We start from the raw sequence: 13882 nt of genomic DNA on the forward strand, positions 1-13882 counted from the left end.
TCCCCCTTCCCAGAGGGGAAGAAACCCTCTGATTACACTCTGAATCCTGTGAAATATAGGAAGCCAAAGCCCAGTTTCTCTTCTCCATCCAGCCTCTCAACACCTTTTCAACCTTTTATTTCCTGTGAATCAAGACAAACTTTAAACATGATTTTTAGTCTGGTTTGCACAGGAAATGAGGCTTGTGCAATCACAGTCTGTGCACGTGCATGTGCCAGAGAGGTCAAGCCACACTAGACAACAGAGATTCTACGATGAGTGTTTGCTACACGTGCTCCATCTGTACAGAGCTTCAGGCATAGCCAACTCCCACTAGAAAGGAGAGAATCCAGTCAAAAAAACACTTGTTAAGGGAAATCTGACTTCACTACTTTTGCTGTTTACAGAACTACATTATTAATCAGAAAACATCAAACTACAATACAGTAACTTCATGGCACCTCATGATTAGACTTGTGGTTGCAACAGAAATCCCCTATGAAAAACATCTTGCCTACGGCCTGTTCAGGTCAACACTCACCTAGGATTTCAGCCTGGGAGGAACTACAGAAAGATTCTTTTCAAACAAAAGGTAGCCAGCAAAACCAAAACGAGGGCTCTTCAGCCTAGAATATGTTAACTTTTTTTCAAGAATACCATTAAGTGAAAAGCCTCTTCTAGAAAAGTGCGTTTTCAGATTGACTTAAAGAAGGGACAGATGCTGAAGAAGTCGCATGTCTGACCTGGGCTGCACATTACCCCTTTTACTCCCAAGCCCCAACGTGACTGAATCACCCTAATTACAGAATACTTACATAGATGTAGCAAACAAAACCTTTCTGTGTGAACTCACAACAGTGACATGTAATTGTCATTTTAAGCCAGACAACATTTCCATCTGATTAAACAACAGGAGGGAATATGAAGAATATAAAGATTTCTGTGGTACTACCTAGATTACTACTGGATCCACACTAGCACACTAACACAGAAAGTAACATATATTACTGGCAAAATGTGAAATAAAGATAATTAGAAGGTGTGTTGCTTGTGCTGTTCTCAGCCTCCTTTTAAACCACATTTCCTGGAGTATTTTATGAACAGCTGCAGGTTGTGTTTACTAGACACACAAATCAGAGGACTGATAACAAGAAAAAAAAAATACATTAAAGATTTGTCCATTTATTCCTGTTTAAGAGCAGCTTAAACAAAGGCTCAACAAAGGCAGTAACACATTCGCTAACCAGCAAGCTCCTGAAAGGCACGCACACCAAAACACACCTTACCTTCAAGATGCAGCTCATGACCGCTCCAGGAACGTGACCTGGCAATTCTAACTAGCCTGAAGAAAACACAGCAATCTTAATGACCAACCTAAGACAGACAATGGCCTCTGAACAAAGTTCTACTCCCTTGCCAGTTCAACCATGTAAACTGATCGTTTTAATCATTCAGACCCAGCTAAAAGCATGATCTCCAGGTTCACCAAGTGGCACTAACTTTGAAAAACAGATGCTAAATTGCTCACAGTCAGAAGACTTGTCTTGCATGCATTCATCCTGCGTATTTCCTGTGATTTAAGTTTCCTCTTCTTTTTTCATGTCCTGTGGCCACCTGCCTCCTGATCCAAAGTGATATCCCAGCACATGTTACAACTATGATCACAGAAATTTTCTGCTGGAGCACAGAACTTTCCCAGAGGATTCAGTCGAGGAGATTTTGGTGGCATTGCTTCTCCTGGGAAGGAGGGTGGGACTGTGGTTTTTTTAGTATATTGTGTGCTTTAGAATGTGCTTCCTCAAACGGTATTTTTCAAATGCCCCTTATAATAAATGTCCATGTCTATATTACTGGCACACAATATATTAAAAAAGGGGGACTTACCTGAACCCCTATGGTCTGGTTCTATGCTCCAGTACAGTATCCAGAGTAGCTGTCATGTAACAACAATGTGCATATTGGGGCTTTATATCACTGTGGAAGCTGGCTGGCTGCAGCAATAGGTCAGTGCCACAGGACCTGAAAGAAGAAAAACAATGCATTCTTTTAGGCAGTAATATGCTGAACACCCACCTCTTAAAGCAGGAAATAGGGGCTTCCAGAAAATAAAAAATAATGCAGTATCTATGCAGGTCCACCGAAAGGAATGCTATTTCACACAATTCTCAGATACGTACAAAAAATAAATGGTTAAGAAACAACAGGAGAGGTGGAGGTAGAGAATCTAAAGGGGACTACAAATATAACTCCCACACAGTGTTTTGAAAACATCTCTCTCATTTTGCCCTATTTGCACAGAACATCTGGAATCACGTTCTGACACCACCCCCTGTTCCGAAGACACTCACAGTCTTCACAAAGCACCTCTCCACTGCAGTGCCTCCGGATTCTGCAGTGTCACTCCTCTTCTCCCTGGCTCTCTGCAAAGTGAAGTCATAGGAATGGATCAGCCAACCTGACTTCTCACTACCCTGCCCAGAATCCTTTGTGAACTGAAATGAGTCATCGCTGTGAAAAAATCAACGCGCAACGTTCCAGGTTTCTCCCTCGTCTGCCTGGCTTCTTTGTCTTTGAAACAAGTGCCTCGGCTTCTGGAACGGTGCCCAGCTGCACAGTACAGGATAACAAGCCAGCATCCTCATTAAGTGGACAAGAAAGCTATTTACATGCATCAGCAAAGACAAGTTAAAGCTTTAACCCCCTAATCCAGACAAAAAATTCACCCCTAGCATATCTTCCTGATGCAATACACAACCCCCCAATAAACAAAAACACAAATGCAGAGACATATGTACACACACACACACTTACAAAGAGCAGTATTTTCTTAAATTATTCACTATTTAGCACGACACTTACCAGTTTTTACTCTGTTGATTAAAAAGAAAGACTTACTCTCCTTTGTCAGTCATGAAGAATGCTGCAGACCTGCACATAACAAACAGCTCTGCCATACACTGGATCAAAGTTGTGCTGCTGCAAACTGCTCATCAAAACATTAGAAGCAGTGGACAAGTTCTTGCAGGCTCGTTTTTCATCACCCCATTCACCATTTGGGCTCACAACAAAGTGAGCCCTGAAACCACGCCAGACAGAAAACGTCAGACTGCTCAAAGTGCCGAGAGCCAGCGGAGATGCTTCAGCTTCTGCTGCTACTGACAAAGAAGGTAATGCTCAGAAGGAGGTCACTGTGTCAAGATCTCACTCCCAGTGCTAGGTTTTCCTTTGCTTGGTGAGGATATGCTAAGCTAAAGCATCAGGAAAACAAGGAAGAGATAGGAATAGTGTGTGATGAGGGGCAGATGCTGCTGTTTTGGAGAAACATTTTTAGTTCTTTGAGGATTTTCTTTTAAGAGAAGGCAACATTTGAAAATGCCTTTACTGCTAAAGAACTATTTCTAGTTATGGTCTAGTCACCAAAATGAGAAGACCGATATGTAGAAATGGAAGGGCAAACAAAACAAGGAGTGCTGCCACAAGGCACTTCTCTAAAGGTTCCTGTATCCTAAGCACTCTGAAACAGTATGAAGCATAGCAGGCACATAATCCATAAATCCTGAAACACAGCACTTCAGGACTCCCCTGTGCTGTGCTGGAACAGGCAGTTCTCTTAGGTTCCCCCCTCACCAAGTGTTTAGCACTGAATTAAATACAACGGTCACCACCTCCCTATGCTGCAAGCCCTAGCCTTCCAACTATCCTGGCAGTGAAAGAGTCAGACTCAGCCTAAAATAGGTCTACCTAAGTGTTTCAAGAGGACAACTAAATAGCTGGGTTACACAACCAACAAACATCACTTTTGTTTACAGTTCTATGGTGACTGTTATGCAGCAAAGCCATATTATAAGCAGGCTAATTTACAAGTGTAAGATAAACCAGGTGCTTTGCTACACCTGTAGTTACACAGTAGCCAAGATCTCATAATGAAAAGCTGGGTTTTTGCTACGCACACAGTCATCTATTTCTGTGTTCCCTGAAAGGCCTCATTCCAGGAAACCTTCCTTCAACTTTACAGGAGTTTTGCCTTCCCTAGGGCTGCAGGATAAGCCACAAAGCCTCTAATGAATCCAATTTGGCACATGCAATGTTTGGGTCCCCCAGGATCATCCTGCAGAAACTCTGGTTGTTTGTCCACTAAGCCCACACCCACTTTTACAGCAACAAAACTCATTCCAAGAAGAAAAAATCCTGTGGGCTTAGAAGTGAATTACAGCAGACACCTAGTGAAAGAAAACATGAGAGCTCCAGTTCTCTCTTCCTTTGCGCCAGGCAACATTCATGCAAAGCTCAATAGCTGGGCTTGTGCATGCAGTACTGTTTCCACACACATGCACAAGTTCCTGCAGCAGCAGTCACACTACTATCACCAATGCTAAAACAGGGGCAGAAGAAAGATAAAGGTAATGCCACAACCCAAATACCCCTTCTCTCTAACAAATTTCTCTAACACTTGAACCCAAATTATGTACTTGGGACCCCCTTGACTACTCTGAAGACTACTACAATTACAAGCTCTTTGAGTGAGACAATTCCTCTTGCACATGTGACGCCCTAGAGACACCGAGGCCATGCTGAGCACGCACTTGTACCTAGGGTGCACATACATCTCTCACGTGCACCTAGGCACACCTTAACTCAAACTCATCAGCTCACAGCACCTTTACACAGCCCTTAAGCAGCTGTAAGAACAGGAAGAAGCGCCCAATACCTCAAGCATGGCAGAAAGCAAAAGTGAAAGGAGAGACCAGCAGCAGGGAACACCTGAACAAGAATGTTTAGAAGACCTGAAGCTGATGGACAAACAAGTGCTGCCATCATCAGTGATGTTACTGCAGCTTGACCTCACAGGAGGAAGACCTAGCCAAAATACCACATGCACGTCCCAACCAAGGCAGCTACTCTGTTCCTCCATCCCACACCTCCCGCCCCAGCACATGACCGAAGTTGGCACTGAAACAAAAGCTGCCTTATTGACAGTGTACAGCATGAACAGACCATGTACTTCTCTCTGTGTAACTCCATCCATGCACATGCATCCAAATAGATCGGTACAGAATACAGCGTAGGCTGAGATCTATCTCCATCATACACTGAGAAAGCAGATGATGTAAAGACCCCATTCTCTTCCCCTGCACACATATTGTGGTGGAGGAGTTGAACAGACTCCTTTGTCCAACTCCACATTAGCTTCCATACATCCTTGAGCCCTCCCAAGCCAGGCCTGGGATTCCCTTCCTTGGCTACAACCCTTTCACCATTACCAGAGGGAAACTCAAGAGGGGAAAAGGAAGGTGCTCAAATGGGGGGGTGGGAACAGAGAACAAAAAAGGTTAAAAAAGAACATCACCAAAAGATGCCAAGGTTATTAAGAGCATGAGAAAACTGAGACTAGCCTGTACTAGTTTCAGTGGATCCTGGATTTCAGAGGCCATCAACACTCAGCATTCCGAGCCTGTAGCTGCAGAGACTATGGTCATCTACCGTTACTTCGACAAGAACCAACCTCACAAAGCTGGACTGGGAGAACACAACCCATGAACCCTGTGGCCCCAGAAGAAACCAGACATCAAGAAACAAGAACATCAGAAAGTACAAACTTACACTTATATCTCTTTAGGAAATCTGTTCATACTAAAAGTTTTGACATATTAGAGCTCCACTAATAACAACTTGCAGTGTGCTAGTAAGTTCCACTTGGCTTACCTGAACAAATCTCTGGTTCTTTAGGAAATCACTGAAGACAACACAAGAGGGAACGTGATCAGAGTATTAAATTCAGCAATATCCCAACAAGCATTGCCCATCCGTTTTTGTGCCGATGTCCAGAAGCTTAAATACTCTCTTCTTTTTTTTCCTCCTGCTGCTTACAGCCCTATGTATTTGCAGAGAGCATAACTCCCCTCCTTCAGATCTCAATCCACTGGCTTGGAAGAAAGCACAAGCTTTTAATGTTCTTTTGTACATCTGCCCCTCCTGTCCCTTTAATCTTTCTAGAGGACTCTTCTACATTTACTCTAACTTCCATAACTTTTCTTTAAAAAGCAACAAGCAGAATTCTGCACCATTTTCCAGTGCTCCAGCTAACTTCTCACCTGTGTCAGGTACAAGGAAATTGAAATTTCCATACTTTTAGAGGAAATCCCCTACTCCATAGATATTAAGAATGAAACTTGCTTTTTTCACAGCTGTACTACATCGGTGGTTCACCGTCACCCCACAACTGAACAACCTTACAGATATCTTTTTTTATGCTGCCTGCAACTACTGAGTTTGAAGCAAATATTTCCTGGTTTGACTCCCAAGACCATGATCTTGTCCATTAAACTTTAACAGCTCGCTCTGTGGATATGATTAAGGATCTCTGATCATCCCATTCTTCTTATTCGTTATCCATTTTTTACACATCTCCACTTGATCATGTGCTAAAAAGAGTAAAAAAAAAAAATCCCTAAAATTAAAAACAAACAATATTTTAAATGTTACCTAATGCAGAACAGAAGCATAACCCCGTGCCACACTTGCTAATACAATAACCCAGTAAACAGCATTTGAATGAACCCATCAAGTCTTAACAGGAAAAACAAAGTAACCTACAAAAGTCCTTCCCCCAGAAGCCCAGTAAGTTAAACAACTGCCTTTTTAGAATGTGACTGCTAAAGGAGGCTTCTTTAAAGTATAGCTCACTGGAAGGTATGTGGTATCTTAAACCACACAAAAGCATTTTCTAACAGATTTTATAGCTAGCACCATGGGATGGGAGGGGAGGAGGATTTCGTTAGTTACAGGGGTTTTTTTGCATTGAAACCTGTTACTATTAAATAAATCCAATTAATATTAAAGCTATATTGTCATCGACCACCCTACCACCTTCTCAAAAACAAAGCCTCCCTGTTTTCTGGCAGCAAACAGCAAATGTAAGAAAAGATAGAAGCACTAAAAAAAATCTGACACTAGAGAAGATTTGGCAAGAGAGAGTGAGCACATGAGAAACAACAAAAAAAAACCCCAACGAACTGATAAACCTACATGTTTTCTTTTAGGGTGGAAATTTGATAAAGTCAGAGAAAAATATTCTTTTGCAAATACTCCTGAAAGCACAAAACATGGCTGTTGAAACATAACAATCAGCCTGTCTTAGCCACATGTTCTTCACTCTCCTCTTCAGTTCAGCCAGAATGTATTTTCAGAGTGGCTGGGTATGCTGCAGCAAACATACAGCAAGAGTCTAGTCATCAGCTAAAATTCCTGAAAGCAGAAGGGACGATTAGCAATAGAACCCCATGACACAGCATGCCTTCTCTCATTTATACTGACTGCTGGAACCATGGAAGAATTTTCATCCCAAGTATCACACTGCAGTGGTTATAGCTTTTCAAACACATAGTGATGACTGGCAGATAACTTCAGGTTAAAATAAGAACCTGCAACACCGAACACAAGTCCCATGGTACTGCAGCAGCCTTTAACAGCCCAGTTTTTCCTGGCTAGGAGAGAACTGATGAAAAGGCCAGTCATGGAATCAATTAAAGCAGTGCCAAAGTGGTTTTAAAAAGAAAAGGTTAGACACTCCAAAGTCTTAGCAGTTGAGAGTTTACTGGGTCATTTTTTACCCTGTAGTGGAAAGCAGTGTTTTCACTATGGCTAGAGCAGAATTAAGAAGATGTACTTTAGTGCTTATGAAATCAAAATATCTCACACCCTCATACATGAAGTAGCTATACTAGGATATCCTGCCCTTATGCTCTACCTGCGTGGGGAAGATGCAGGGGTCCCTATTTCCCACAACGCCTTAAAATACTTTCAAATTCTGTCTTTCAGCCTCCCCTGTGTGGGAGTCAGTTGCAAGGACAGGAACACAGGGAATGCTAAGGCACAACAGTTCAGCAGCTCACCAGATCTGCTGCCTCTCTCCTGCTGGTCTTCGAGGAATCAACAGAAAACCAACTGCACACATTGCCACTAGTGTATACTGCATCTTAAGGAAAATACCCTTGTTCCAAACAGAAACAGTTCTTTTGAGATCCTCAAGGACTGGCAGATTTTCATTTTTTCTCACAATTAGTATAACTATCAGCAAATGCAGCAACCAAAAGCTACCTCCCCAAATAAATGACAGTACCAGGGGTACCCACAACTAAACAACTCACGAGATTAAATGTTTCCTCCTGTCCATTTAACATGTTTTTTGCTTCTTAATTTTCCTGAGCACTCATTTTATTACAGGAAGCAGTAAACAAAAACCTACAACTGGCATTTTACTACTATTGCAACAGTTACATCTCCCTATCTCCTGCTCTTACTTTAAGCAAAATTTCAGAAATCTGAAAATCTCCCTGTATAGGAGCCATAAAACTGAACACAGTATCCAAAGCAAGGATGAAATTATCAATTTCACAGACTTCTCTTGTGTGACTTCTTATAGATCTCCTAATTTAGAGTCTTACATTTATACTTTTCAGTACCATCCCCCAACTCATCTAACACATTCACCACTGACTCCAGCAAGGTGCACACCGTATGAAACCTAACACATCTGAGCACTATTCTGTCAGCGTTCACTGCACTCACTGCCCTACACTGCTGCAGAACTGCTCAGCTGTTTTACTCAGCTGCTTCTGGTGCCTTCCGAAGTCCTCCTTAGCAGCCTTAATGAATCCAAACAACTGTGATCTGACAGATAGGGTTACCACTTCATTATCCATTCCGTCTTTCAGATTTCTAATATAGCTATTAAATCCCAAACTTTTGGTATTGATCCCTGCTGCACAGAACATTGTTAACCATTTCCAGGGACCAGAACTCCTCTGTCTTCTAAACTGAGCTCGACAAGACGTTTCTCTTGGACTTTCTCCAAGCATTTATAAAGCACTAGAGCGTGGAAGAGTCCTTGTGCTCCCCAAGTGTCACCATGACCCAGTTTTCTGAAAGATGAGAGCACATAAAAATAGTTGTGTCTTTGCCCTCTCATTCAGTATAGAGAGACCTAAACTAGGATATCAAGACTGGATTCCTGAGATGATCTCAGCTTACATTGAACCAAACCAAAAGGCTAGCAAAGGGAGAGATCTGGAATAATTTCTTGAACAAATTTGGACAAGTAACCACTAGACACAGAGAGAAAATCACATATAACAAAATTTTGAGATCAAAGCGTAGGAGATGTATAAAACCAAGCTCTGAATGACTATATTTTATGCCATAGCAAAATATTATTTTCTTAAAACACATTAAAACAGAAAAAAAAAAAAAAAAAGGTCATTCCTTATCTTGTCATTATGTTGTCATTCCTTATTCTGGACCATAAGAAAAAAGGGCTTACAGTTACTGCCATATTCTTTCAATGAGCTACCCCCACAGGCAGTACTTTAACTCACCCAGACCTTATGGGCCCAAAGGCACATGACTCCTATTTAGAAGGGTAAAAAGTGTCTCTGCCAGAGCCAGAGCTTGACAAGGCTCTCTGCTTCCAAAGCTCCTCTGATTATCAGTAAACACTGCACTGCACATGGTGAAGGGGAAGCTGCATGCTCCTCTCCTCACCTGGCCACCCCCTTTGAGAGGCTGGAACTGCTGCGCAGACCAGCCCTTGGAAAGGCCTACAGGGGACGTACATCGTACTACAAGCACTTCTTGAAACCTCTGCTGCTCCTCCTGCCTGTTGGATAGCTACAAGTTTTAGTCTTAAAGAGCTGATGTAGAGGCTAATTAAAGAAAAACCTAGGCTCTAAAGATTGAATTAGCAACAGCAGTAGATTGGAGAGAAAAACAACAAACAATGTAAGAAAGAAAAAACACAGGAAAAGTTAAAAGGAAATGTGAGGAAAGAGACGATTTTTGTTTGATTTCTAAAGCAGGCGATGCAGCATATGTGATGTTAATGATGAAAGAAGACTTGTTAAAAGAACCCAATGCTTAGCAGGGCTGAACGGAAGCAGGAATAATAACCAAATGGTAAGAAATAAATTTAGTACCTCCAGCTGTAGGAAGGCTGGGGAAATATAAGGGTCTACAGGATTGCTGGAATAAGCAAATCTGGAACAGCTGTGTGTTATCAGTGAAGAAAAAAAGCAAAAAGCAGGACAGTTGTTTTGTGAAGGCTGATCTGCATGCGCTCTGCATCCCCTTGGTGCTTACTTTGTTTTGTTTCCTAGGCTGACCTTCACCACACGCCACACAAAGGATTCAATGAAAGCCTCTGTTCAAAGTCTCAATTAAAAATCTGAAAAAATAAATGTATCTTGCACTGCAGCCCAAAGCCTCAGCCCCAGTGCCAGCGACCCGGCAGAGGGAGCATTCCCAGCAGCTCAGGCGAGAGCCAGAGCGCCTGGCTCTGGCCAAGGGAACCGGCCGCCTGCAGCAGCTTTGAATGAGCCCGCCCAGTGTTTGTAACCGGCAGAGTAACTAAAACGAAACATTCAGCTTGTTCTCGGAAGGGTTGCTCTTAAGCTCTTATGATGAAAGATCAAAGCCAGGGGAAGAATGGGAGCTTATAGGACAGCAAAGAAAGCTGAGAGTAAATTAGTGGTGTGCATACTAATAAGGCAGACATGCAACACCACTCTACTGAGGGAGCATGCTAATGGTTTGGGCAGTTTGAATCAAAACATGTGAAAACAGTGAAGCATCTCACCACCAATACTGTCTCTAGAAGTGTTCTGCTGCTTTATGAGCAGCTCTTCAAAACACATATGCAGTTTCATAGAAAGAAGGCGTAATCCATGAGAACTTGAAAATGCAGAGCTTCCTGACGTGCATCCTGCTTGCCATGTGTGGTCTGCAAAGCTTCTGCACGAGGCTTGTGGGTTGTTTTTTCTTTAAATTGTGATATTTTGTTTTAATTCTGGTACTACATCTAATCGAGGTATTGCACCATAGATTTTAGTTTGGTATATACTCTCTGAACACAATTTGGGGAATATCTGTGTAACAGGGATAAGATGGAAACTGACCTCAGGGCTTTGGTCTAAAAGACTAATTTACTGCCAGAATTATCTTGGTGTAATTATATCTATGTAAATCCTCATTTATTCTAGAATAAGAGTGTTTGGGGTTTTTTTAAACCTGATTTATCTTACACAGCTTCCAAAAGTTGTATCAATGGGGGCAGTTGTATATGCATAATCCTGCTAAATTCCTCTGCATAACCTATTAGATCTCACTAAAAAAGTGAAAATGAAAAACTGAATAATCAATAGTAAAAATAAAATACTAATTTTATTAGAGGCAAGAATGCATCTTCCAGTTGTTCAATCATATGCTCCCTAATGTATTCAAAAAGTAAATGTTAAAACAAAGGAATTACCCTTTTCTTTCACTAATATTTTTTCCTGGGTTCTGACAGCTTCACTCTTGAAGATCAGATAACCCTTGACATGTACAGCTGCAAGTACTATTTCTCTAAAAACCTCCTGTTATGGTCAAAGGCAGAGATTATCAAAGGAGACAAATTTGGTTCCTGTTGCCATATGTTGTTTCTAATAGTCACAGCTCGAGTTTCAAAACTGATGTAGATTTGCACTTCCCTTTAACTCCACTGAGTGCTGATGTACTTTCAGTACTTCTGAAAATCAGGACAGTTACTTAGAAGCCTAATTTTAGGCCCTCATTTCTGGAACCTTGCATAAATGCTCAGATTTGAACGTGAAAAGAATCCATGCACATTAAGTGACTTGGGAATATCTTGAATGTCTCAATTACAATGCCTGAGGTTACACATCTCCTTCATGCTTCCATTTATAAATAAGAGCCTAAAAGTCTACTTCAGGGCACAAAGGTTTGAATGTGATTTACACGCCTTCTGCCTTGCTCCTGACAAACTTTTTTTGATGGAAATTTTGATGTCAATTAGTGTTTCCAATGAAAGTTTTGGGTTTGGAAAATGATGATCTTAAGACAAAGAAAAGAGGAACACAGAGAAAGGAGTTCTTGCTTTTACAGAAAATAATTCTGGTATTCAGAGTAATTTCCTCATGATATCTTTGGAGACTGAGGATCAAAAGCCTTGTGTAACTTCCTGGTGACATTTTCCTCCTGGTAACTTCTTCCAAGGGCAGGAGCAACCTTGCCAAACACAATCACCACAAATTTTCCCCTCATACACAGCCTCTGACTGTATCATTCATCGCCTACACAGACAGACATTATGCAAGCCTGTTTCCCAGATGCTGCTCTTTAGGAAGTGCTTACGGAACACCAGAAACACATAAACTCTCTCCCAGGCCTTCAGAGAGCAGGCCATCTCCTTCAACTACAGCTTCCCCCAACAGTGAAGTCACAGTGCCGGCTTTGTGATATCACAGTATTCTCCGTAGCAACAGCCTATGAAGTCACAAATAAAGGATTATCACTTTGCTGCAGGATTAAGGGAACTAAGAAGCTGGTCTATCAGGAAGATGGGTTTTACTTCAAATAAAGGGAATTAGGAGAATGCTGAAAATAAATGGGTTGTAAATTGTCTTTGCCTGACACGCACTCTTTTTTCAATAATATTGTAAAATAAGATATTGCTTTCTTTGACAGCTCCCAAGCAACTGAGTGAACTGCAGGCTGCCTCTTGAGTTATTCCACAGGAGATGAATCCTGAAACAACTTCCGTATCTTTTGACTCCTCAGTTATTTGATTTTGCAAATGCAGACAGCAGTCAGACCACTCTCCTCAAATGGTCTGCTGGTTAGTTAATTCACAGGTGGTTAAAGCTGGCAGCAAGTTCCAGAAAGTGATAAAAAAAACAACCCAGAAAATGAAGTCTGGAAACATCTTGCCTTAGCCCACCTTACTGTGTAGGCAAGGATTTATGAAGATGTTTCCATATCAGGCAGTCTATGCTCCTAAGAAAGACTGAAAAAAATATGCATTGTAAGTTACAGTGCTTTAAATACTTGTTTAAAATGCAAGAATTAGTGATTATTTAGAAGAACCTTCCCTGCAAAATATACTTGCAGTCACAGGAATCTTAACCACAAACACTGCTGTTAGAATAAAACACTTGTACAAATAATTGCATTACACTCTTAGTGGTTCATTTTTTTTCAACAATATCTGGTCTGCTCCCCAGTGAATACTGATACCAGGTGGGAACAGACTCACTACATTATTCACAGAAATCCTATGACCATGCATGCTTGCACATGAAAACACACTTCCCATATTTTTGAAATAATTGTCCACTTTTCCAGATGCCTGACAACTCAGGCTGCCTGTCTGGAAACCAGCTACTGCATGCATACAGACTCATCTCACACGTGCAGCAGGTCCAACACATCAGGAGTACTATGCATGCATGATTTATCCGTCAAGGACTGTCCCAGATTTTAAGATTAAGACCTAAAAATCTTAAAACAGCCTGGTTTGTAATTTGCAACCTGAGCTGTGATGCAACTATAAAGCAGTTGTACAGTGTGAGAGCATCCTGCAGCTTCAGGAAAATCTTGACTTGCAGCTTCCTGGAGCTGGAAGGAAAGGCTTCCAGCATTATGAGTGTAGGCACTAATACCACTTTCCATTCTAGGAGTGGAAGAAAACACAGGACTACTTTGCAGTAGCTGATCAAGGCTTCACCTGGAGCCTCACCCACCAGTCTGGAAATTTCGCAGCTGGACGATTGTTAAAAACATTAAGAAGAAATTACAGAGACAGACTGATGAGATATTTCAGTGTTTTAAGTATGCTTTGAAATCCGGTAACCTGTTTGTTTCTTTGCCCTCCAGCACCAGCAATAAAGCACCTCAAAGGCAGCGCCGAGATATACCAGATTTACTTGCTTTGCCACTAACCTCTGCAGCTTTCTAGGTCTGCCAGCAACGGCCGAACTCAGCCGCGCTGTGACACCGCTGCCTTCAAACGAACCGTGTGCTCAGGTCAGGGCCGGGCCGGGCCGGGTCCGACCGGACCGTCCCTCTGAAC

At 41.8% G+C, this 13882-nt stretch overlaps 1 protein-coding gene across 1 annotated transcript in view; it reads right to left on the reverse strand.

Moving 5' to 3' along the window:
• LOC104527153 (storkhead-box protein 2) overlaps positions 1-1936 on the reverse strand; it is a 20961-nt gene extending 19025 nt beyond the window's left edge. Inside the window, 1 exon segment of the mRNA XM_029085652.1 lies at positions 1864-1936. Coding sequence (XP_028941485.1) covers positions 1864-1936 — 73 coding nt within the window.
• Between the last annotated feature and the right edge of the window lie 11946 nt (positions 1937-13882).

This window comes from Antrostomus carolinensis, unplaced genomic scaffold (genome assembly GCF_000700745.2).
Source record: "Antrostomus carolinensis isolate BGI_N321 unplaced genomic scaffold, ASM70074v2 scaffold14286, whole genome shotgun sequence".
NCBI classification, from domain to species: Eukaryota; Metazoa; Chordata; class Aves; order Caprimulgiformes; family Caprimulgidae; genus Antrostomus; species Antrostomus carolinensis.